The 24,563-nt window shown below is 41.3% G+C and overlaps 1 protein-coding gene across 2 annotated transcripts in view; it reads right to left on the bottom strand.

Moving 5' to 3' along the window:
• The window catches only part of LOC126416189 (DNA mismatch repair protein Msh6), a 318,808-nt gene extending 294,511 nt beyond the window's left edge, over positions 1 to 24,297 (bottom strand). For both annotated transcript variants that reach the window (XM_050083772.1, XM_050083773.1), the window contains exon 1: positions 24,075 to 24,297. In XM_050083772.1, coding sequence (XP_049939729.1) covers positions 24,075 to 24,195 — 121 coding nt within the window. In that variant the 5' untranslated portion in view covers positions 24,196 to 24,297. The remainder of the gene's footprint in view (positions 1 to 24,074) is intronic.
• Positions 24,298 to 24,563: the final 266 nt, after the last annotated feature.

Here is a 24,563-nt window from a genome sequence, read left to right as displayed (position 1 = left end):
AGGAACCACTGTAGCCATTGACATGAAACTTTTACAGGACACTAAACTGCATGTTCTGAGTCTAATAAACTTTAATAATTGCGCTTCAGCCACTTTCAGAAATACAATTTCTTAATTACAGTTAAAATTTTGGGTACTTTTTTTGGATGTTATCCTAAATAATTTTAATTATACGTAACACTATGTTCTTTTTTTAGTTCTGTAGACTAAGGATATGTATGTTATTACTCCCTGACAATTTGAATACTCTACTCAAAGCGGTTTCTGGGATTTAGGGAAAAATGCAATAGAAAATGCAAATTTTCAGGACCAGCTTCTAAAGTTTAAAAGACTGTAACTCACTTAATATATGTTTAACTTTTTAATTTTAGTCACTCAGAAGCACCCTGTACCATACTGTATATCATCCTCTTGATCTTCTTCCAAGTTTTTTCTTCTTCTTTCTGGACTCCTTAGGGGCCGACTGTGCTGCATACTCTGCTTTATCAACGCAACCCTTGTCCAGCCATTCAAGTTCTCTGATGTAGTTTGCTCCAGGATTAATTCCCATATGCTGTACCATTTTCACTCCACCAATGTTGCCATTATTAAAAGCAATAACAGCAACACTGACCCCCCCCCCCCCCCCCCATGACCACCACTTTAATGTCTTCAATCCAACAAAAACTTTTTGGTTCGCGAGTACAAATAAGATTATTGAACAACTCATTGGGATTTTGAGTCTGACCATGCACACAGTTCTTCAGTAATTCAGGATTTGCCAGGTCTCTGTAAATAGGTTTTATGATATCCACGACTGCTACTGGAGTTCAATGTTTGTGGCTGTATGAACTGCCATACTGCCTGCTTCATATTCAACAAATCCTCAGTATTATTTATAATGGCCATCCCATAATACTGCTGTGGTTCATCAATCATTTTGTCTGTCAGCCAGCCTCTTATGGTTTCACCATCAGAAAGTTTCTTGTCTCTCAAACTTTATTTCAACTTCCTCAACCTGGTGACCATCTTCTTTTGGACATGATCAATTTCATTAGATCCTGAAGTAATGCACGTAAAACTTAACATTTTCAACTGGTGTAGATTATATATAAAAAAATAAAATAAAACACTTCCCATGTAAGTTTATAAGTGATTTTTATATAAACATTATAACTATATATATATCTCATTTTATTCAGAAAATTGCAAATTTTATAATGAGATAAAAATCCAAAAAAGTAAAAAAAAAAATTTTTTTTACGTTCTAACTCCCCTTAAATAAAATAACTTACAGATTTTAAAAACTTTAATCAATGCTTTCCTTCAAAAATGAAGCAGAGATATTAAGTTAATTAGCAAGAATCGTGTTACATATTTTAATCTTTAGCCTACACCTGATGAGATAACTATGTAATAAAAGTTACTTCAAATAGAAACAACTGCGTAAGAGTACATTTAATGAGCATAATCTGCATTTTTTAGAAAGATTTTAAACGGCATTTTACTGAAAACAGAATGATTCTAACTGAATCAAAAACCTATACAAAACAATCACTTTAACTATTTTACTTGAAGTCATTTTTATAATACCTTTCATAGATTTCTTTTGAAACGCGGTGACAGTGGTGATGGTACCTAACACAAGGTCAATGTACACTGTTACAGCACACATCGTAGCATCAGTCTTTCATAGAATACAATCAATTAGCACATCCAAGATTTCTACGTTTGGATCAGGATAAAAAAAATTAGACAGCACGTCCCTTTGAGTGAAGAATGCCTTTGAATTAAGCAGATAGATGTCCTTTTCAAGAACATAAGCAATCAGCAAGAAACTTCTAAAATTGGCCCTACTAGTTGAAGCAACTGTACCAAGTCCATCTTCAATGACACACAGATCTTCTGAGCAAGTATGCTGTTTAGAACTTGCTTGCATACTTAGTTTACCACTCAGAATATACCTTCACTGCAGCCTGAAATTCACGTGGTTTTTGAATTACTGTGTTGAGCCAATAACCATACTTTGCCAGTATACCTAAGTTGTATAATTCTAAATGGATACCAGAAATGGTTTCTTGAGTCAAATTCTACAGCTGCTTAGCTACTACAATTTGATTTTCAAATGTCCATTGAGAACTTGCTTTATCAAGTAAGTTTTTAAGCAGTGCCTCAAGTCCACTGCAAACACTTTTACCATGTGCAGTGGCAAATCAGTGCAATTCTCCATGAATAATCTAATTAGTCTTTGGATGCATGTGCTGACGACAAAAAAACAGCTTTTACATTACATAGCTATGCCGTTATAAAAGCAGAATATTGTTATGCTAGACAGTTTTTCCATTTGATATTTATATCAGTTTTTGCTGGAAAACATTAAACATCACTATATCACGTTATAAGTAGTGAGAAATTAAGACATTATTTAGATATTCAAGTTCAAGACAATCGTGAAGCTAAGAAATAGTATGATAAGACTGACCTCCAGAGGATGTAGAGGTGATTTAGTGGATAAAATTTTGATAAGAAAACCACGGCTGGAAATGTACCAAGTTAGAAGATCACATCACTCTCAAATCTACAACTTCACGGTATGCACGCAGCGGAGACAACTGAACTCTGACGCCACAAATGGCACATGACAGGCTGAGACGATTCAAAAAAGGTCTAGGTACATGTGTTGAACAGCTCTACCATTACAGACTGTACCATTAAGCGGAAGATTTCAAAGTGGTTCCATCTTGTAACTTTTTATATTCAAACAGTTCATTTCTGGACACGAGTCCCTTCAAGACTACGTATTAAATCCCCTCTTCAACTCTAGAAGCCTGCAATATGAATTCTGAAACAACCTGTTTGATAATGAATGCAGTATAACTAGAGAAGAATGCAGGAAGATCAGCAACATCTGTTTAGCTGATGAAATGCTATTGCTCTGAAACAGAGCACTCTCCCTTCAAAGAACAGTATTGGGTTATTCCAAGTCACTTCACCCAGGGGCTCCAGCTCATAGTCTCAGATTTAACAGAAATTCAGTAAACTAATTCTACCATGTGTGGAACACTCATGTACGAAGTATTGGTTTCCTCCGCCAATTAGTTCCAGAATTATGACTTCTGAAAGAAGGTAGCGTGACCCGGAAATTGCAACCCGCATCTGGCAATCTATCTTCAGACCCAACTTCATGTCTTAAATAACTTTCGAACTATTCCACACAGTCCAGTGAAATTTTTATAACCCAGTAACATCCACTTAGAGAACACACTCTATGAATCAAAACACCAACAACATATTTCTGAGGGAAAATAAAAAAATTCCAAAATGTAATTTAAAAAATGTAATACGTTAAAAGGTACATATTGTAGGTGCCCTCTAGGCCAAATACAATTCACTCAAAAAGGGTATAAATTTTTTTGTGGTAAGCTTAATGTCGACTAAACACACACAGAACTCATCATGCCCATATCAGTCACAAACATTGAGTTACATGCACACAAAAATACAAAAATTTGAAAAATTACCTGAAAAACATGGATTTTCGAAGTGTGGTAGCACAAAAGGGACAAGTGGTATCCAAGCCAAATTTCACACACTGCATAAATAGACCATAGTGATATATATCTCAAAATTTCAGCATGTTATTGCGAGACATTTGTGTACAATGGAAGTTGACAGATGTATTTGGTGATGTGGCCATTGTTCCACAACACAGTTCTGTAAAAACATCGTAAATTGTTCTGCCTCTTCTTATCTTCTCCCACAACTGTTTAATCACTAAGCAGTAACATATAGACAGATTAACACAACCTATCATTAATGTTTACTGCACCTTAACTGCTAAAAACCAGTCGATTGTGCTTCAAACAGAAGTTCTCCCACACTTTAGCTACTGTACTCTGTACATTGAGTGGCAAATTCTACTGTCTTCCTGACACTGTGGTAGGAACTGTAACTGTCATAAGAATATGTTCAAAAGGAATCCAACACCTGTCTGCCAAACGTGGCCAATGAAATGATCTTGCTGCTCCTGCTGGTGCCATGAAGTTCACAAGTACATCACCTTCTGCTTCACAGCACTCTGCAACACATCCTAAGTACCATTTGTCATCATAAACAGTAATAACATAGCAACCTGGTTGTATGTTGCTGCTTTTGCTTCTGAATCCTGAGTCAGACACACTGTGAAGACACATGTTGTGCATGAATCTATAGTTATAACCAGACAATCTGCACATTGTCAGAGTCCGCTGGAGGGAAGTGATGATGGCTCCCTGTGCCTGAAACAGTTTTGACATGTTCTGGTCTGCTTTTTAGCAACTCTTCGACTGATTTCACCTCATCTTTCGAAACATAGGATGATTGTATGCCAGAGATATTTTTCTGTACCCAGGTAAATAATTGAAGAGGTGTTAGAATGTGACCTTCTGCAGGGTGCTGCAGACTAGCTCGTGATGCCATGCACTTCAAGGTAGCACCAATACCATCACATACATTTTTACCATGACTCGTTGCGAAAAAATTCCATTCTGCGTGAATCTGAAAATCTGGTAATGCATGCATAAATTTTTGAGGCTTTTACAGTTTTTGTACTGACTAGCTGTCCCATCACTGAAGTATTTAGCAAAATGTATGTGATGTAGCTTGTTTTTCACATATGCCATGACAGTGCGAATGTGGGCATGAACTGCAATGGCATCATGAATTAAAGAGTCACTAAAAACGCACAGGATCATGACAGACACATCACCTGATTCACCTCTATAGTAAATCACAAATGGCTGGAGAGTTGCTTGACCATTGTCCCAATGATATCCTTGGATGCCATCTTGAACTATAAATGCATAGTTTTCATAAAGTCTAGTGTTACTATAATTTCATCTTGTTTCAAATTATCATTACAAAACTGTAGATAAGCCAATTGTGCTGCTGCTGCTGCTGAACCTGTGTGGGGTCAGTTTGTCCGTTTTTTGACAACACATCTCAACAAAATCTTCCACTGTACTTTGTTTTGTTTCAAGACTTGTGTGGTCCATATCTGTCCATTGTTTATAAGAAACAAGTTCATCATCATCATCATCCATAAGGAGTTCACCATACAGTTTGTTATTCATGTGTACTGCAAGATTTGCCTTACCAGGACACTTTTCACACCTGGTAGGAACTGATGTCACACACCTTTGTAATCCAGACCAGAATCCTTTATAGCAGCAAACATCAGCTTAGCATTTTGATGGGTCTCACATACACAAACATTGTGTGTGCCCCTTGCACTTACAGGCACAACCCATTTTGGCCGAATATCGAAAAAAGATGGTAAACCTACTTTGGTATTGGGATACTTTTTCCTGAATTCTACATATAGTTCTGATATGTTGCATAGCAACAGTCTTTTTTGCATCTGTACACGTACATTTCCCATTTACACCGTTACATAGTCTTTTTTTCCAGGCATTATTTGGCTGTAGTCATTTTCATAAAACTCTGACTACTTCTGAACTCAATTGCTTACCCTGAGCCTGCTGAAGTTGTGGAAGCACTCCTTGGGTTGCTTTTATTTTCCTAGCTTGCTTTACCATATCTGTAGAAACATTGAATTCCTTTGCAGTGTAGTCAATAGACCAGCTGGAAGGTGCAAGGGTAAGAATAGCTACTTTTTTCTGGCGTGTGGATATGGCACATTTTTCTTTCAAATCGTGCACAATTTTGTCCAAATCGGAGCATTTCTAGGCATCATTTCTGTTCCTTTGGAGCAGACAGTTCTTCCTCTTCCACCAATAGTTTGTCAGCTATTTTGTGTTTTAATTCCATTTGAGCTTCTTGTAGTTTTCTTCTACCATAGCTGGGCCTGTCTCTTTTCCCATCTTTGTGTGTCTTCATGGGAAACAAACCAAGAGCAGTCACTGAAGTATTTAATTGCTCATCCGCTGTGGTTGTAGGTGGCTGATGCTCTTCGTCACTGTCATGTAAATCATCAGAATATTCTTCATTTTATAGCAGTGTAAAACACCTGGAACATAACTTTTGTCCGGGTTTCATGTTAAGTCCCATGCACTGATTCACTTTTAATACTGATTTTATATCAGTTTCTCTGAGGCTTCACTTCACTGTCTTCTTATGAATCCAAAATGGATCAAAACAGCTTCTTTGTAGGAAAGAAAACTTATCCAGAAACACTTGCATATGATGATAAACACTAAATTTTCGTGGAACTGTACTTCTTCTGCCCACAAGGTGTATCCCGGATCTCCACAGCAACAAATGTTGGTCCGATTCATCCAGATCATACCGTACAAAGTGAATACCACATTTCGTTCCGTATGTTGTTTTATGACATTCAGATGCTTGTGTTCTACCAATACTGCAACTTGTTTGAACAAAAGCACCACTAATACACTCTTCTGCAGCTTTACCTGAAACAAGTTGTCTGCATCATCACTATTACTTGCTAAATCATGTTAAATGAAACGTATTATGTTCTACTTATTCAAATTTTTGTTATTTTCATGTGTATGTAACTCTGTCTGTGTGACTGATATGTGCAAGATGAGTTGTGTGTGTGTTTAGGCTACATTAAGCTTGCCACAAAAAAAGAAATTATACCCTTTTTGAGCAAATTATATTTGGCATAGAGGGCACCTACAATATGTACCTTTTAACGTATTACATTTTTTTAATCACATTTTGGAATTTTTTATTTTCCCTGAGAAATATGTTGTTGGTGTTTTGATTGATAGAGTGTGTTCTCTCTAAGTGGAGGTTACTGGGTTGTCAAAATTTCACTGGACTGTGCGGAATAGTTCCAAAGTTATTAAGACCTGAAGTTGGGTCTGAAGATAGATTGCCAGATGCGGGTTGCAATTTCCGGGTCACACCACCTTTCTTTAGTCATAATTCTGGAACTAATTGGCAGGGGAACTTAAAATTTTGTACATGAGTGTTCCACACTCGGTACCACTGGTGTGCTCAATTTCAGCCAAATCTGATACTATCAGCTGTAACATTTTCTCAAATTGGTTGAATTGACATGGGATGACCCTATTCATACTTGAATGATTGCAGGAGTACAGAATGAAATTATCACACAGAAAACTACAGCATAGGGAGATAAGAGTACATGACACAGAAGTTACGAAGCGGAAACAATGGATGATAAAATTGAACAGGTTGCTCAGCATGTGTATTTGGGGAGCAAGTTAACTGATGACAGGATGAGTGAAAAAGAAATAAAATCAGGAACTGCAATGAAAAATCAAGACTCCCAGAAACAGAAACACTTACTATGCAGCAAATTGGAGTTAGAGTAAAGAAAAAGGTACATTGAATACCTCATGTGGTGTGTGTCTCCATAGGACTTTGGAAATTGGGCAGTGAAGAAGCGAAAAAGAGGCAAACTTAAAGTACCGAGATGGATAGAGAAAAATGGAGAAAATAAAATTGTCAGTAAAGCTACAATTTTCAAGGACAGGAGAGCACTCCTTTTCTTGATTTCATGCACTGTGGATCAACAAATACAGTAGACATGTCTTGTGAAACATTCACAAAACTGTGAAGTGTCATCCGAAACTGCTGGCATGAGCAACTGTTGTCTGGAACAGTCCCCTTCAAGACAACACATATCCACACACCACTGCCCTCTGTTGGCAACTTTTCAATCCTACAGTCCTAACCATACATGGCCAGTGATTACAGCCTGAAGGTGACAAACTCAAAACTGTCATTGTCAACTAGTTCAATTCCCAGGTGGAAAACTTCTATGCGAAGAGGTTGAAGCAGCTGGCATGTTATGAAGCGTGCTTAGGGAAGAACTGTGACTGCATGGATAACTAGCATAGATTTGTAAGAAATTAAAATTCCAAGTAATAGCATTTTTCTAAAAAACAATTTTTTTATGAGCTGTTTGGCTCCACCCTCCCCCAAACACATTCCCAGCCTTAAAAATTAAATATACTGGCCCACAAATGTTCCTGTAACATTTTCCGTTATCGATTTTACATAATATGCTTCATGCACAACCTGTTAAAAATACTTTTTTTACCACAGCTGTGCTGCTCCAGAAGATTGCCTTAAGATATTATTGCACGGAAGTACGAGAAGTACGCTAGCTATCTTGTCTGCAAGTCAACCCAATGAGAGATATTTCTAAGTACATAGCAGGCATAACTGAGTGCTTCTCAATAAGAGTTACGTGCAAGCTGGAGCCACCTCAATTCATTATACATCTGGATGACTAAGAACTTTACACACGGAGCCTTATCGAATATCTGCCCGTTTCTCTCTACTTCTGGCACATGCAAGTTATTTTTATTTGTTCGGAATAGCTTCCTGTAAGTCAACAGAGCTGTCTGCTGTCACCCAGTTTTAAACCTGTTCCTCTGCTCTTCAGCCTGTGTCCAGATACTTCCTTTAAGAGTCCTCCAATGTATAAGGTTAACAATTTATGCCGGTCAAGGTGTGGGCCACATGCTAAACCTTGCGAGACACCTTGTCAAATGTTTCCCAACTCTCAATTTAGTATTATTTCTGTGGAATAATTTGTTAACACAATCCACTTTTGTCATTAACACCATATCATTAGTTTCTCCAAGCAGAATCTTCTGTTCTATATAATTAAAGCTGCTGACATGATCACAAAAAGTGGCAAGAAGGTAATTCTCATTTAATTCTCCCGGGACTGAGTTCGTAAGATCATATGATCCTTTCTATGAAGAGAAGTCTTTACAGAAACCAAAATGAGCTATAGTAAAAGATTACTGTCTGAAACATTCAATATTCTGTTGCACGTAAGCTTCCCTAAAAAAAACTGGAGAAAACAAGGTGGAGGGAGATGGATCTTTAATTAGAAATCAGTTTCTTAACTCCCCTAAAGTTTATAAATGGGAGTTACTATTGCATACTTCAGTCTTTAAGGAAATGCTCTTAAGCTCACTTCACACAAATAAGTTATGTGACAGTGGCACGACTGGCCCAGCGCGTGATTGCACCAGTGGTAATGCCGCGACAACACACATTCAAAGTGGCCACTGTGTGCAGTACACTTGAGCAGCTGGGATGGCAAAGTTCTCAGGCGACAATCTTATGCTGATTGCCATGATTTTGGATGAATGGACAATGGAGCAAAGTTTTATGAATAGTTCAGAATGTCAGAAAATTCACTCTACTTCCTATTGAACTACTTACAAGTTCACATTGAAAAATGAAACACATACTGGAGAAAATGTATCACACCAAGAGAATGGATCGCCTTTTGCTTAAGGTTGGTCAGTACATAATGTAAATAACACACTTTGACAGTTTATTGATAATTAAATATATGAAATCAACATTCATAATTACTGTCTTGTGTTGCAGGCAGTCTTTAGTGTTTTCTTCTGTTTGATACTGATTCGGTACTGCTAATACCCTCCGTGAAATCTTTGTCTACCTTTTTTCTGAGATATGGCTACTGGAGATACACTAAACATGATTTCATTGAGTTACCACAGGGGATATAGTACAGTTCACAAAATCGTAAGAGAAATCTACATCACGATTACAGGCAATATAATGGACAAATTTATGACTGCTCCGACAGAAGAAATGTTGAAGAACATCACTACAGATTTTTATTGAATGTGGAATTTTCCCACCTGCATAGAAGCTTCGGATGTGAAACACACTACTATTCAGGCTCCTTCAAACGCTACATCAGTATTCTTTAATTACAAAAAGATTTTTTTGATAATTTTGTTGGCTCTTGTAGACACTCGATGTAAATTTGTTACTACTGATTTTGAGGCATATGGAAAGAAATGTGATGGGTATTTTCTTCCAATTAAAATTTAGGTAAAGCACTTCAACCAGGCTCCTTGTGAATGCAAGAGCAAATTCTACCATACCAAACACTGATAGTCAAGTTCCATATGTTTTAATGACGTACTTTATGCAACCACATCCAAGAGATAATTTGAACAAGTGTAAGCATAACTTCAGCTCTTGTCTGAGTCATGCCAAGAGGACAATTGAAAACGATTTTGGTATATTTCCTGAAAAATTTAGGCTTTACAACAGGTGGATTAAAGTCACTCCAAAGTATGTAGATTACATAATTACAGCCACTTGCTTACTGTATAATTCCTTTAAAAAGTAGAATAGGACTACATATAATTATGTCACTCAGCAACTGGATACGAGCGGTCGGGGTCACATATTACAAAGGTCACATTTGCAAGGAATGAATGCAACGACAGATGCATTTCATGTAAGAGAAATTCCCTGAATATTTTTGTTCTGAGACTGGATCTCTCCCTTGGTTATCAACAACCTAGATATAAGATAATGTTACACCTATACTGTTAAAACAATGCTCTTTTGCTTACATTGCCACTATACAATTATGTAAATTAAAGATATATACAAGTATTTCATTGCCAGTTGTTTTTATTTTTGCTTCTATTTTAGTCCAAAGTGTATTATTCAGCTCTGTGTCCATGTACTTGGGATTGGAGAGATCATTCAACAAAGGGAGGTTTCGTACTAATTCAATATGTTTTTCTTTATTCGTGTTTATGATGATAAACTACTGCACAACACAACAATATCACCATGCCAGCTGTGAAGTGGGAAAACAAAGTGTGAACACTGCTCTTTAAATTTCTAGAGCAATACCTTCAAACACTTTGGCAGTACAATGGGCTGGTCATGGCACTGTTACACTACTGATGTGTGTGAAGCAGACTTTACTCATAAGCTAGTTACAGAGGCAACACAATGTAGCATGTACTCGACTAATGACTGAAGAAGTGCTGGAGGCAATTGACATCATGAAACCTGCAGGGTTGTCCATCAATCCACACGAGTACGAAGGGGTGGAGATCTCTTCTGAACAGCACACTGCAATGCTCAATAATCTTCATGTCTGGGGAGTTTGGTGGCCAGTGAAAGTGTTTAAACTCAGAAGAGTGTTCCTGGAGCCACTCTAGCAATTCTTGATGTGTGGGGTGTCACATTGTCTAGTCCCATATTACTCCAACTGCACATGTCCCACACCATTACAGGGCGTCCACCAGCTTCAATAGTCCCCTGCTGACACGCGGGGTAAATGGATTAATGAGGTTGGCTCCATACTCGTACACGTCCATCAGCTGGATACTATTTGAAATGAGACTCGTCTGACCAGGCAGCATGTTTCCAGTCGTCAACAGTCCAATATTGGTGTTGACGGGCCCAGGCAAGGCGTAAATCTCTGTGTCGTGCCATATTGATGATGTTTCGTTGATGGCCCAGCACTGAAATCTGCAGCAATTTGCGGCAGGGTTGCACTTCTGTCACGTGTAACGATTCTCTTCAGTCGTCGTCCATCCCGTTCTGGCACGATCTTTTTCCAACTGCAGCGATGTCAGATATCTGATGTTTTAGCAAATTCCTTATATTCACTGTAGACCCACGAAATGGTCATACGGGAAAATCCCCACTTTATCGCTACCTCTGAGATGCTGTGTCCCATCGTTCATGCACCGATTGTAACACCAAGTTCAAACTCACTTAAATCTTCATAATCTACCATTGTAGCAGCTGTAACCAATCTAACAACTGCACCAGATACTTGATGCTTATATAGGCGTTGCCGACCGCAGCGCCGTATTCTGTGTGTTTACATATCTCTGTATTTGAATACGACCTGCCTGTACCAGTTTTTTTGGTACTTCAGTGTACATTCCCATTAGAATAATAAAACAATTAAGCTAGTTGTAAACACGGTTACTGCATCCCCCCCCCCCCCCAACCACAAAAAAAGAAATATTAATTTTATATTATATATACTTTTCATGTCTCATGGAAAAATTACTTTGTTGTGAGCATGCTTCTCACTGACCTTTAAAACAATGTTATCTGGTGGTATGTATACTTCCCAAGGCACCTAAAAGACCCAAGAGATATTTCATTACAATAATTAAAAGCTATACCATATTTCATGACAAACAAACTATAGCTGGTGCAGCAAACTACCACTATATTCCAGGAGTAGCCCCTCTTCTAACTATAACCTACTGCAGATCCCTCGAACAAAAAACCATGTCCACTTCTTGGAAAAAGGCACAGGCCATAGTGGAAGTGATCCACAAAACTACCACCCAATATCCTTGACAATATCCTTGTAAAATCTTAGGACATGTTCTGAGCCCACACATAACAAGGTATTTTAACAGAATGACCTCGTCAATCGCAAACAGCATGGATTTCGGAAACACGGATCATGCGAAATCCAACTCACACTTTTCTCACATGACATACTGAAAGCTTTGGATCAAGGCAATCAGGGAGATGCAGAGTTTCTTGTACCTACACTTTGAGCCGTGGTGGCATTTCCTTTCGAATTCCTGGCACCACTAGCTCGATATGCCATGTGTTGTCCCTCTGGTTTGAGGCCACTAAGAACTTTGCTTGAGGTCGTTGATGGGGGATGGGGCGTGTTGTGGCGTGGGGAGTGGTAATGGTCAAGGACAACGGTATGAGAGGTCCGACCAGCGAGTAAGGCAAGCACTTGCACAAGCATCTTGGGCACGAAGTCTGGTGAGTGGTTGCTGGGCATATTTGTGGGCTGATCTGAATCCATGGCTGACTGAGTGCAGTCTTTGTGCATAGCCTGGCCAGCCGGCTCCACCAATGTGAGAGTAGAAGCCCACCAATGTGAGAGTAGAAGCCAGTTTCACTGGGCTGAGTTCTGGGCAAGCTTCAGGTTCAATTTGTGAACTCCAATTAAGTTTTGGATTTTGAGGTTTTAGCTGTTATTGAAGGCCCGCCTGTTTTACATTTGGTAATTTTACTTAGCTTAAGCTCTTATCATTGAAGGCACGTCTGATCTGCAGTGGAGGGACACCAGCCTCCATCAGTACGCTGGTCACCGGACTCGTCCTAAAAGCTCCTGTTGCTAATTGAACCCCACAGTGTTGCACAGGGTCGAGTAAATGCAATGCTGAGGGTGCTGCCAAATCAAAAACCATACTTCCATAGTCAATTCAGGATTGACAAGGGCTCTGTAGAGATGCAGCAGCTTACAGTGATCTGCACCCCAATTGGTGTTGCTCAGGCAATGGAGGGCATTGAGTTGCTGCCAGCACTTCTGCTTAAGCTGACAAATATTAGGGAGCCAAGTCAATCGAGCGCCGAAAACCAGCCCTAGGAATTGATGTGTCTCCACTACAGTGAGTGGATCGTCATTAAGGTAAAGTGTGCGTTCCAGGTGAATGGTATGATGCCGACAGAAGTACACGACACGCGACTTTGCGGCTGAAAACTGGAAGCCACGGGCTACAGCCCATGACTGCGCCTTGTGGATGGCTCCCTGGAGGCGCCGCTCAGCAACAACAGTACTGGAGCAGCAGTACGAAATGCAGAGGTCGTCTGCATACAGAGAAGGTGAAACAGAGAGCCCGATAGCTGCTGCTAGACTGTTAATGGCCACTAAAAATAGAGACACAATACAGAGCCCTGCAGGACTCCATTCTCCTGGATATGTATGGAACTATGGGGATCACCAACTTGGACACGGAAAGTACGGAGCGACAGGAAGTTGCGGATAAAAATCGTGAGTGGTCCCGGAGACCCCACTAATACAATGTGGCAAGGATATGATGTCGCCAAGTCGTGTCATATGCTTTAAGTAAGTCAAAAAAGACGGCAATCAGGTGTTGCCGTCTGGAAAAGGCAGACTCGATGGACACAAGATTATCAGTGGTAGAGCGACCCTGGTGGAAGCCGCCCTGACGTGGAGCCAACACGCCACGTGACTCCAGGACCGAACCCAACCGCCGACATACCACACGTTCCAGCAGCTTACAAAAAGAACGTTGGCGAGACTGATGGGCCGATAGCTATCCACATCAAGCGGGTTTTTACCGGGTTCGAGCAACGGAATGATGGTGCTCTCAAGCCATTGCGATGGAAAGCTGCCATCGCACCAGATCTGGTTGAAGATGACGAAGAGATGTCGTTTGTAGTCAAATGAGAGATGTTTAATCCTCTGGCTGTGCATGCGATCAGGCCCAGGAGCTGTATCGGGGCAATGTGAAAGGGCACAAAGGAGCTCCCACACTGTAAATGGGGGCGTTATAGGATTCACTGCAGCATGTAGTGAATGAGAGGACGATCCCTTCCAGCTGCCATTTGAGTGTACGAAAGGCTGGGGGGTAATTCTCCAATGCAGAGGCTCGAACAAATCGCTCAATAAAGTGCTCGGCAATCACGGTTGCGTCGGTACATAACTCGCCATTTATAGCAACACCGAGGACAGCTGTTGGGGCCTGGTACCCGAAAAGACATTTGATCTTTGTCCAGACTTGGGAAGGTGACGTGTGGCACCCAATGCTGGAGACGTTTCTCTCCCAACACTCCTCCTTCCGTCTTTTGATAAGGTAATGAACATGGGCACGGAGCAGTTTAAAGGCTTTGAGGTGCTCCAGCGAAGGTTGCCGCTTATGCTGCTGTAGAGCTCGCCGACGCTCCTTAATTGCTACAGTGACTTCCGGTGACCACCAATGGACTGCCTTACGCCTCAGGAATTCTAAAGAGCGAGGGATCGCGTTTTCTGCCGCAGAAACAATTGTGCTAGTCACCTGCTCAACCATCACACAGATACATGGATGTTACTGTGTGGGGCGGATTCAACAGTGACAACAGAGGTGAAATTTCCCCATTCCACCTTGATCAAAGCCTATCTGGGCAGGCGTTCGCATACCTGATGCTGGCGCAGTGACAGGAACATGGGGAAGTGGTCACTACCAAACAGGTTATCATGTGCTCTCCAGTGGATAGATGGGACAAGTCCCGGGCTGCAAATTGATAAATCAATGGCCGAGTAACTACCACAAGCCACACTGAAATGTGTGGTGGCCCCAGTATTTAAGAGGCAGAGGTTGAATTGCGACAGTAAAGTTTCGACATCTCTGCCTCGGCCAGTAAGAATAATACCACCCCACAAGGGGTTACGGGTATTAAAATCTCCCGTAAGTAGGAAAGGTTTACGGAGTTGATCAATCACTACGGTTCCTGTAATATCCCTTATAGCTGTGGAGGGCAAGGGTCTGCATTGCTGGGAACCAAGTTTCCTGGAGGGCAATGCAGATAGCAGGTGTGAAGGTTAACACAGTTGCAACAGCTCAGCCAGGCGGTGGAAAAAACTGCCGCAATTCCACTGGAGGATGGCATCGTGAGACTGAGAAGGCATGGATCATTCAGTGAGGCAGTTTACGCCTCAGAGTCACCTGCTGCCATCGATTTATTGCCTGAGCAGTCTATATCCATTGTGTCTGAGGGTCTGGCGAGATCTAGGTCCTCAGCGGACGCCAAAATCTCCATCCCATCCTCAGCCACAGAGCTTGTATGTAACGGTGGTGTGGGTTCCACCGCAATTTCCTCGGTCTTAGGGGTTTTCTTTTTGGATTTCTCTTGCTGCTCCTTGGGTTTCCCTGGCTGGGAGGACTTCACTGGCTCAGTCTCCGGGACTGAAGATGAGTGTGAAGCCCTACGACCAGCTGCTTTTGGGCTCTTCAGCCATTGGCAGGTGTCGTCTTTCCCACTAGAAGAAACCTGGGAAGGGAGTGACCCAAGGGACCCCTCCCTAGTGAGAGAGAAGCCGAAGAAGACTTATGTTTCTCCAGCTTAGAAGTGGGGGCGGATGTCCCCGATGGTTGAGGGGTGAGGGAGGGGGAGGTGTTGCTCCCGAAGTAGGTGGTGCAAGAGCAACAGGGAGGGAAATGACTCCCACCATCAAGGGGGCAGGTGTAGTTGGAGCTGATGGTGCCATAACTGTTGTAGGGGTGGCATAAGACGATGTCATACCCACAGGATGCAGGCGTTCAAATTTTCTCTTAGCCTCAGTGTAGGTCAGTCTGTCCAGGGCCTTGTACTCCATCATTTTCCTTTCTTTCTGGAGAATCCTGCAGTCAGGTGAGCAAGGTGAATGGTGCTCTCCACAGTTGACACAGATGGGAGGCGAGGCACAATGAGTATTGGGATGTGATGAGCATCCGCAATCTCGGCATGTGACGCTGGAAGGACAGCGGGAAGACATATGACCGAACTTCCAGCACTTAAAGCACTGTATCGAGAGAGGGATATAGGGCTTTACATCACATTGGTAGACCATCACCTTGACCTCCTCGGGCAATATCACCCTCAAAGGCCAAGATGAAGGCACCGGTGGCAACCTGATTATCCTTTGGAGCCCGGTGGACACGCCAGACGAAATGTACACCTCGCCACTCTAAATTGGCGCGCAGCTCATCGTCAGACTGGAAAAGAAGGTCCCTGTGAAACATGATACCCTGGACCATATTTAAGCTCTTATGGTCACAGAAACATCCACCAGCTTGTCACAAGTGAGTAACCCCCGTGACTGGGCAGCCCGCCACCTCCCCAAACTTGTCCTCTAAATGCTCAACAAAGAACTGAGGCTTTATCATCATGAAACATTCCCCATCAGCTCTCAAACATACAAAGTACCGGGGCGAATAAGATCCGCTGCCATAATTAGCCTGACATTCCTCCCATGGTGTGGCCAGGGAGGGGAACGATTTGGGGTCGTACTTCTGTGCACTGAGTTGCGCTCGTGATCACTTAGAGATGGCTGGTGTTTCATCACCAGCAGGAGATGATGGACTACGCTTCATTGCGTGTCATCCGCCCTTATGCCTCCCACTCCGACCAGGGGCCCTCCCCATGGGCACCACCCAGCCACAAGAAAAAGGCCACCTGGCAGGATGGCCACTGCCGGGAGTCCCGATGCCCCAGGGGGATGTTCATCTACCCCTTGGCATACGTGAGGAGTTAACGGCGCAGGCATCAGCATAGCGACCCCTGTGTGATCAGGGGGGCTACAAGCAACAGGGTACATGGCGGCCCCACCACAATGGACTGGCTACCGAGCTGGATATCAGATGCAAAGAAGTCCACGTTCATCGTCAATACAGAAATCGACACTGCATAGTGCATGGTGGAAAGCGCACCCAGGAAGGTGTCCTCACCCAAGATATGGAGAATGGGGAGGACTGCAACGCGATGACGAGAAAGTGGACACGATGCACCTTGTAAGGCGCCCTTCCCCAACTGGCTCGCTGTTCGGGAAAATTTTGAAGAATGGAGGTCAAACCCTACAGGGGACCATCACATAAAGGCCGAAATATGTGAAACTCCTTTTAGTTGCCTTGTACGACAAGCAGGAATACCTCGGGGCCTATTCTAACCCCCGGACCCGCAGGGGGGTGACTTCTTGTCTAGAAGGTTGTAGATAGGAAACTCATGAAAAATAGTAATTTTTTTTATATTTCTAAATCCAATCAAAAACCTACATTTTTATTCAGTTACCTGATACAAATGTATTTTTTAAATTTCTAGTACTTCACTGTATCGTTTTCATTATTGTACTGACTTTTTTTATTTGCCCTTATTTTTCTATCATTCTTTTTTTCATTTTAAATGTGCCAGTACTGTCTATAATCTATAACAAGTGCCAACCAGGACTGCACTTCGGTTGGTGAAACGGCAGTTCGTGTAGCCAAGTGTGAGGATAGTTTCAGGTTACCAACAAATGACAGTAAGAAATTGCAATTTCTTTTCCAGTGCTGAAACTGACATTTTTCTGTCTTGAGTTTGCTCATAGGGATTAGCTGTAACTGACATGAACAAAGCTGTTATGATTTTAGTTCGCCACAGACTTTTGGCTGCTGTTTTCTCGGATACACTGCACATCATGAGGTTGTGGGTTGGCTTCGGTCATGGCTTTAAATTCAGGGCTACAAAACATGTCTTGTGCCGCAGTTTAGTCATTGGTAACTTAAAATCAGTTGTCGACAGAGCATCTCTTCTCTCTGTTATACCTCATGGTAGCCGCTTCCAACATTGCTCCGCGTTGCACATTAACAGTGTTTGTTAAGTGACACACTGTGTGTGTGTGTGTGTGTGTGTGTGTGTCACTTATAACGAAGTGATAGCCGGCAGCCAATGTGACAACAATGTAGTCGCAAGTGATGGACATCAACTATCAAGTAATTTTAATCAGACTATAGTAAGTACTTCATATTAAACCATCAGATAAAAGCAACAAAAGTCAGACTGAGCACGTTTGTAGCATAATACAATTGTTCTTTCAACGTAATGGAACGTTTACTGCAATTTGTTAACTCAGTTCATCCAGATAAAGAGATTTCAAAAAAAGTTACTTGGAGGTGGACAAAAGTGACATCCATCATGAAGAGTGTTACTGGCATTGACAGCTAACACAGGGTGTGACTAGAGACTAGAGAAAATACATTTCCTCTAGCTGTGGATGAATCCACAGATATAAGCATTACAAAACAATTGTGTCTAGTCACACATGTTAATGCAGGGGATATTATTGATACTTTTTATGAGCTTCTGCCTGTAAGTGATGGAACAGTATAACTCCGTTAGAAAATTGTTAGTTCATTGGCAGCAAACTGACGTGTTGCAGCATTCGCCTGTACGGCCATCAACCCACATGGCACAATAACAACAGAAAACAGTTTTGCACCAGTTCCACTAGGCGTCCCCAGCAGCACCACCAGGGGAGACATTTGTATCAGCGACCCAAGTGACTTAAAATAGTTCCTGCGACATCCTGCCATGCGACAGTATTTAGGCCCGCGCACCGCTGTCCAGAGAGAGTTCATGTCAAGCCAGAGCTACCGATGGACATCTACTCCACTATGACGCCGCCGCCAGCTGTCGACCGGCTGTCTCTTCGATGGACACCGCCTGGCCTCTGCAACTCCACCAAGTGTCCAGTCGCCATGGTTGAATGGTTCACAAACTTTGGCAGCACATTGACTAATATCACTGTGCACACACTAAAAGTTAACTTTTGTGGAACGTGGTTTCCCTGTCCAGTAGAAGAACATTGTAAAACATTAGTTTGTGGAAAACTCTACTAAGTATGGCACTGAGTTGTCGAACTCAGCTCGTCACTCATTTTAGAGTGTTAATTGTGTCTGGTTCATCAGATTAGACGAACATACTATCTTTTTTTCAAAAAAACTAATATCCCCTACAAAGAAAATTTACTGGGGTTTGCAGCAGACAAAGGTTGTACTACGATGGAAAAGAGAGAATCTTTTTACACTCCTCCAAGCCGATGTTCCAAACTCACGAGCTGCGACAATAAAGTAATGAGACTTATTTTCTTTGCAAGAAGTAGCAACCCTGCAGGCTTCCGTACGCACAATATCTTTGACCTTGGTCTATAAGCTACTTCTAGTCCAAGCGGCACATTGATGCAGCTTCTCAGTTGTGAGTTGTGCTGTAACAAGTTAACATGTGTTTGTGTCTCTCATCACTGAAATGGAACCGCATAATATTGCGCAATGGTATGCCATTTCTTTTTGCGCTAAATTGGGTGAAAATGCGACGAAAACTTACGGTAAGCTTCAGAAGGCTTTTGGAGAGGAGGTTATGTCAAGAGCTCACGTTTTTTGTTTGCATAAAATGTTTAGTATAGGCTGAACTAATGTTGAAGATGAAGTCTGCAGTGGACAATCATCAACCTCACAGATGGATGTCAACTTGGCCAGGGTGCGTGAACTCGTACGATCTGATCGGAGATTATCCGTGAAAATGATTGCAGAAGAACTGAACATTAATTGAGAAACGGTTCGTCTAATAACAACTGAAGATCTTGGTATGAGAAAAATTTGTGCAAGAATCACGATAACATGCCATCCCATACTGCTCTGTCTGTGTAGCAATTTTTAACCTCAAAACAAATTTCAGTACTACCAAAATGGCGGTCAAGGGGCACAATTTTCAAACGACACAAGATGTCCAAAAAGCTGTGACAAGGGCCTTGGAGGATATTAAGGTGCGTTTACACTGCCATTTGTATCGGCACATGTATGAGATACATGTATATGCGACTTTGCGACATGTATGAGTTGACAAGTATCAACCTCATACATGTATGAGCATGCGTTTACACTGGTTGATATGTATCACTGTGCAATAGCTTTCGACGACGATTTGGAAGATTTCACATTTTTATGTGCTGGTACACTTGCTCTTTTGGAAGATGATAGGAAGAAAAGGCGGAGGAAGCATAGATGGTGGCAGAGAGAGTTTCTCGCGAATTAACGCTAAAGGATGGCACATATTTTAGAAATTATGTTAGGATGAGTATGGAGGATTTCCGCGGTTTGTTATCACTTGTGGCTCCTCTTGTGTCCAAAAGCAACACAAACTTTCGGGAAGCGATTCCACCAGAGGATCAGTTTGCAGTAACACTCCGTTGTTTGGCCACTGGGGATTCCTCTTGAAACGAAGATTTCATTATGAAACATTTGCATTGTCGCACGTTTGCTAATGCCAACGTCTCACACATGATTGTCGGCATCCGTTGTCAACATTATCACGCGAGGCTGCCGGAATAATAGCAAAAAATTGATATACGTGCCGGATGCATGAAAAAATTATAGAATGTATTACATACTCTGATATATATAAAACTTTTACCTTCACTTCTTGGCATAAAACTTGCACAATAGCCTCACAAACACGAAGAATAATGTTGCATATGGCACTTTTTTATGTTCTATGCAGATACATTAACGTCGAAACGATAGTCGGCACCTCCAAAACTCAAACAGCCGCCAAAGAGCCTGGTACTATGCATGCGCTAATCGTCAAAATAAGTGGCAGGCGACAAGACGACAGGAAAGGATAGTACTGCGCATGCGCGAGTTCTTCAAATGTCGCTCATACATGTCGCGTATATGGCCAAAAAGCGATATACAAAATGTATACGCGACATGTATGAGCTCGAGGGTCCGCATACAAGTTCCATGAATTTTTGTATGTCAAATTGACATGTCACTCATACATGTCGCGATACATGTATCCCAGCGTAAACGTACCTTTACAGAAGGTGAGTTCCAGAAATGTTACCATCAATGGCAGAAGTGCTGGAAAAAGTGTGTGGAATCAGAAGGGAACTACTCTGATGGAGACAACACTAAACTTGACTAAAACGGTAAGCAACATTTTTTTTCCCCACATCAGGCTCATTACTTATTGTCGCACCTCGTATATGTCATGAGGTGCATTTACCATTCATTTAACCTGTGCCTCTTATGTAATCTGCACCAGGTAGTGAAAGCATCGATAAAAAAATATTTGTTCAATTCTTAAACTGTAATAAATAATATGTAAATAAATAATATTAGTTACCAATTTTGCGTTCTTGTCATGACTAAATAAGGTTAAATGACAGCTACGGTTCGTCTCCATTGCAATTCCTTACAGAATTCTATTTTTTTTCCTTTTTTTAGGGTTTTTGTCCACTTCTTTCACTCCAACATTGTTGGCAACACTGGCTCACCCTCATTAGTATAATAGTTTATGTATATAGAGATGAAGAATGGTCTTATTACACTTCCCTGGGGCATTCCTATGACTACCTTTGTCTCTGACGAATACCCGCCATCCAGGACAATAAGTCCACTACTGGGTTTCTCAACTTAAAAAAAGTCTTTAAAACCTCACACATATCTGAGAACCTAATCCATTCGATATGACCTTCGTTAACGGACTGCAATGTGACACTGTGCCAAATCCTTTCAGCAAATTTAGGAATATGGAATATACCTGTTCTCCTTCATTACTTGTTTGCAGGATATTGTGCAAGAAAAAGGCAGCATAGTATGTAGACACACATGAAATTTACTCGCAGTCGTGGATACGGACAACTATCAGCTGTATAATGGAATGATGACAATGACCAGGATTTAAACCCAGATTTTCAGTTTATCGTGAGTGGTCGTCTTGCCATTTGGCTAACTGAGCATGACTCACAGCCAGAACCAAGTTTCCATATGTTGTCAACTGTTCTGCTGGACACCTTACAGTGGTTTGCAGAATGTAGAATGGCCAGTGACAAAAAATTTCCTGCCTTAATCTTGTCATTGGAAATTTGTTGTAAGTTACAGTGACACATTAGTTTTGGAGAGCAAGGATTCACTGCTATTACAATAAACCACAAGCAAAACTTGGGAAATGCCTCCACATTCAGTAACGGGGATGTTATTCCCCAGTCATCCTTAATCTATTTATTAAATCTTCAATCATCCCTCTTTCTCCGAAGCGCTCTACAGGTCTTTACTATCAAGAGCCATAATTTCTCTGCACTATGTTCTCATTAAATAATGGATGATCCTTTAACAGTTTCAAGTTAACAAGGGATGAAACCTGTTGAACAGTTCCATTACCAAGTTCCTAAAATTATTGCCACAGTCTTGAAAAATTAAAACAGAAGGACAATTTCTCAAGTGTGCCTTCTCTCAATGTAAATACAGTCTGTTTCATACACCTGTGTCTCATCTTGTCAGCTTGGAATTATGTTTTTTGAGTGTGGTCAACATCCATTCTGCTACAAGGGTATTGTACAGAATGTCTACTACAGAGCATGCTACAACTAAGTATCAGTAAATCCATTTAACTACGCACAGCAACATTTACTTTATGTTGGCAGGAAGCTGCTACACAGTGTGAGATGGAGGGAACAGCTGCAAATCCCCTTCATTTTCTACCACTGTTGCCATTGCCGGAGATGATGTATGAAGACATGTAGTGCCTCCTGGCTTGAATTAGAACCTGAGCGATCGGAAATTTTGAGGTACAGAACTTGGCCATGCACAGTATGTCTTAGCACTCCCAGTGGAGTTTCTTTTAACATTTAGCTGATGCTTACACACTAATTAAACAAACTTTGAATGAACACGAAACACCACAGCTCTTTAACTCTTCTCTCACTCTTCCAGTAACCCAGCTCCAAAAGACTGTGAATGTTAATGTGGACTATAAACAACAATAGAGCAAATGACTGCCACAGCTAAATGACATGGCTAAAAACTAACCTTTTTGTTTTTGTCGCTAGCTTGTAACATATAGGCCTATCCCTCAATAAGGAAAAACACAACTCCCTTCTTGCATATACATATGTCAATAAAGTCTCACCTCTTCGTCACTCCCATCCTTGCCCTCAGCTCTACCTTGTTCTCATCTACCATGTCACACATCCTATTCTACACTCTCTGTAATCAGGACCCAGTGCCCGCGCGTGTGTGTGTGTGTGTGTGTGTGTGTGTGTGTGTGTGTGTGTGTGTGTGGGGGGGGGGGGGGGGGGGGGAGAGTAGTACTATTCAATTAAAATGGTTGCCAATTTATTTAAAATTACAAAAGTTTAAAACAGCATGACAACATATACTGAAAATAGTCACCTATTATATATACATGAGCATAATCTTTGGTAATGGGTAACAATAAGAAATTGTTTTGTGGGCTTTCCTGGTCTCTAGAAACATAACACCACCCTGTGCTCCACTATCTGCAGTCCTCTGGATCTCATGAATGAATTGCCTATCCAGTAAACAAATGTAACGGGCGTTAGTGAACATTCTACATGGAACCACAATTCCCGCATTAAAAGACTATCGTTACATATAAAGTAATAAACAGCAGAAATTAACATGAGTAATGTAACTTATGTTATTTTTTCCGGAACCATTTCAATAACGAAACAGCATCAATAACACTGTCAACTAAGATTCCAATTAGGCCTACTTTGAGATTAAAACAAATCCTATTTACTAACAAAAACCAAAAATAAATTTGCCTTTTACGTTCAATTGTAAAAATTATGAAGACACATAACACGATTTAACAACTTCCCTAAAGTAACATAGGATTCCATGCTATACAAAGCATTGAACCTGGAGGCAATTCTCTTACGAGGTACAGGATGGACTGTTAATACTCAATAACAATGGGATAGATTATACACATACTGCCTGCTCCCGAGATCTTATGGTTCATTAATATATGTCACTCGATTAGTATACACACAGTAACCAACAGCTGAGCGCAATGACAATGTTCGAATACGCTCAACTGAACGATTCACGTGCAAACCATAAAGAGAATCAAAAGTAAATCGCGACGCGACGCGACCTCTCCCCCCCCCCCCCCCCCCCCCCCCTAACACTAACAATAACACTCACTCACTCATCTCACTCTCTTCATTAGGGTATCAGTAGTACTATAACTCAACTACTTACCTCTACTCCGCTTCCCATCTGCTCCATTTACTTTGTGTTCGGCACTACACGGGTTTTGCCCTGTAGATTTCCGTTTACTTGGCTGCCCGAAATAAGAAAACAACGTATTCTTCTGTGACATATCTCACCCTGTCGTGTTCACACTTTGTCACCGCATAAACAATATTGCCGCCAAAATTCGCCCACATGCGCTCGAAGCAGTATTTTGTTCTCTTTGGCATCATGTGAACAAAGACAATCCGTATGAAAACAAAGCGCATTGAAAACAAGTTCTGCCATCTAGCGTCAAGGCGGGTAAGCCCATGCAAATAAATTAACGCCACTTAGCAGTGACGAAGCTCAAATGTAGCGTAAAGATTTTTCAACAAAGGAAACAAACACTCTCATTTTGAATAAAATAAATATTTATTGATTAAGTGCAGGTTACATAGGTTGTTGTTGTTGTGGTCTTCAATCTTGAGACTGGTTTGATGCAGCTCTCCATGCTAC

This window comes from Schistocerca serialis, chromosome 8, assembly GCF_023864345.2.
Source record: "Schistocerca serialis cubense isolate TAMUIC-IGC-003099 chromosome 8, iqSchSeri2.2, whole genome shotgun sequence".
Taxonomy (NCBI): domain Eukaryota; kingdom Metazoa; phylum Arthropoda; class Insecta; order Orthoptera; family Acrididae; genus Schistocerca; species Schistocerca serialis.
This window is presented reverse-complemented; position numbering and strand designations above follow the sequence as displayed.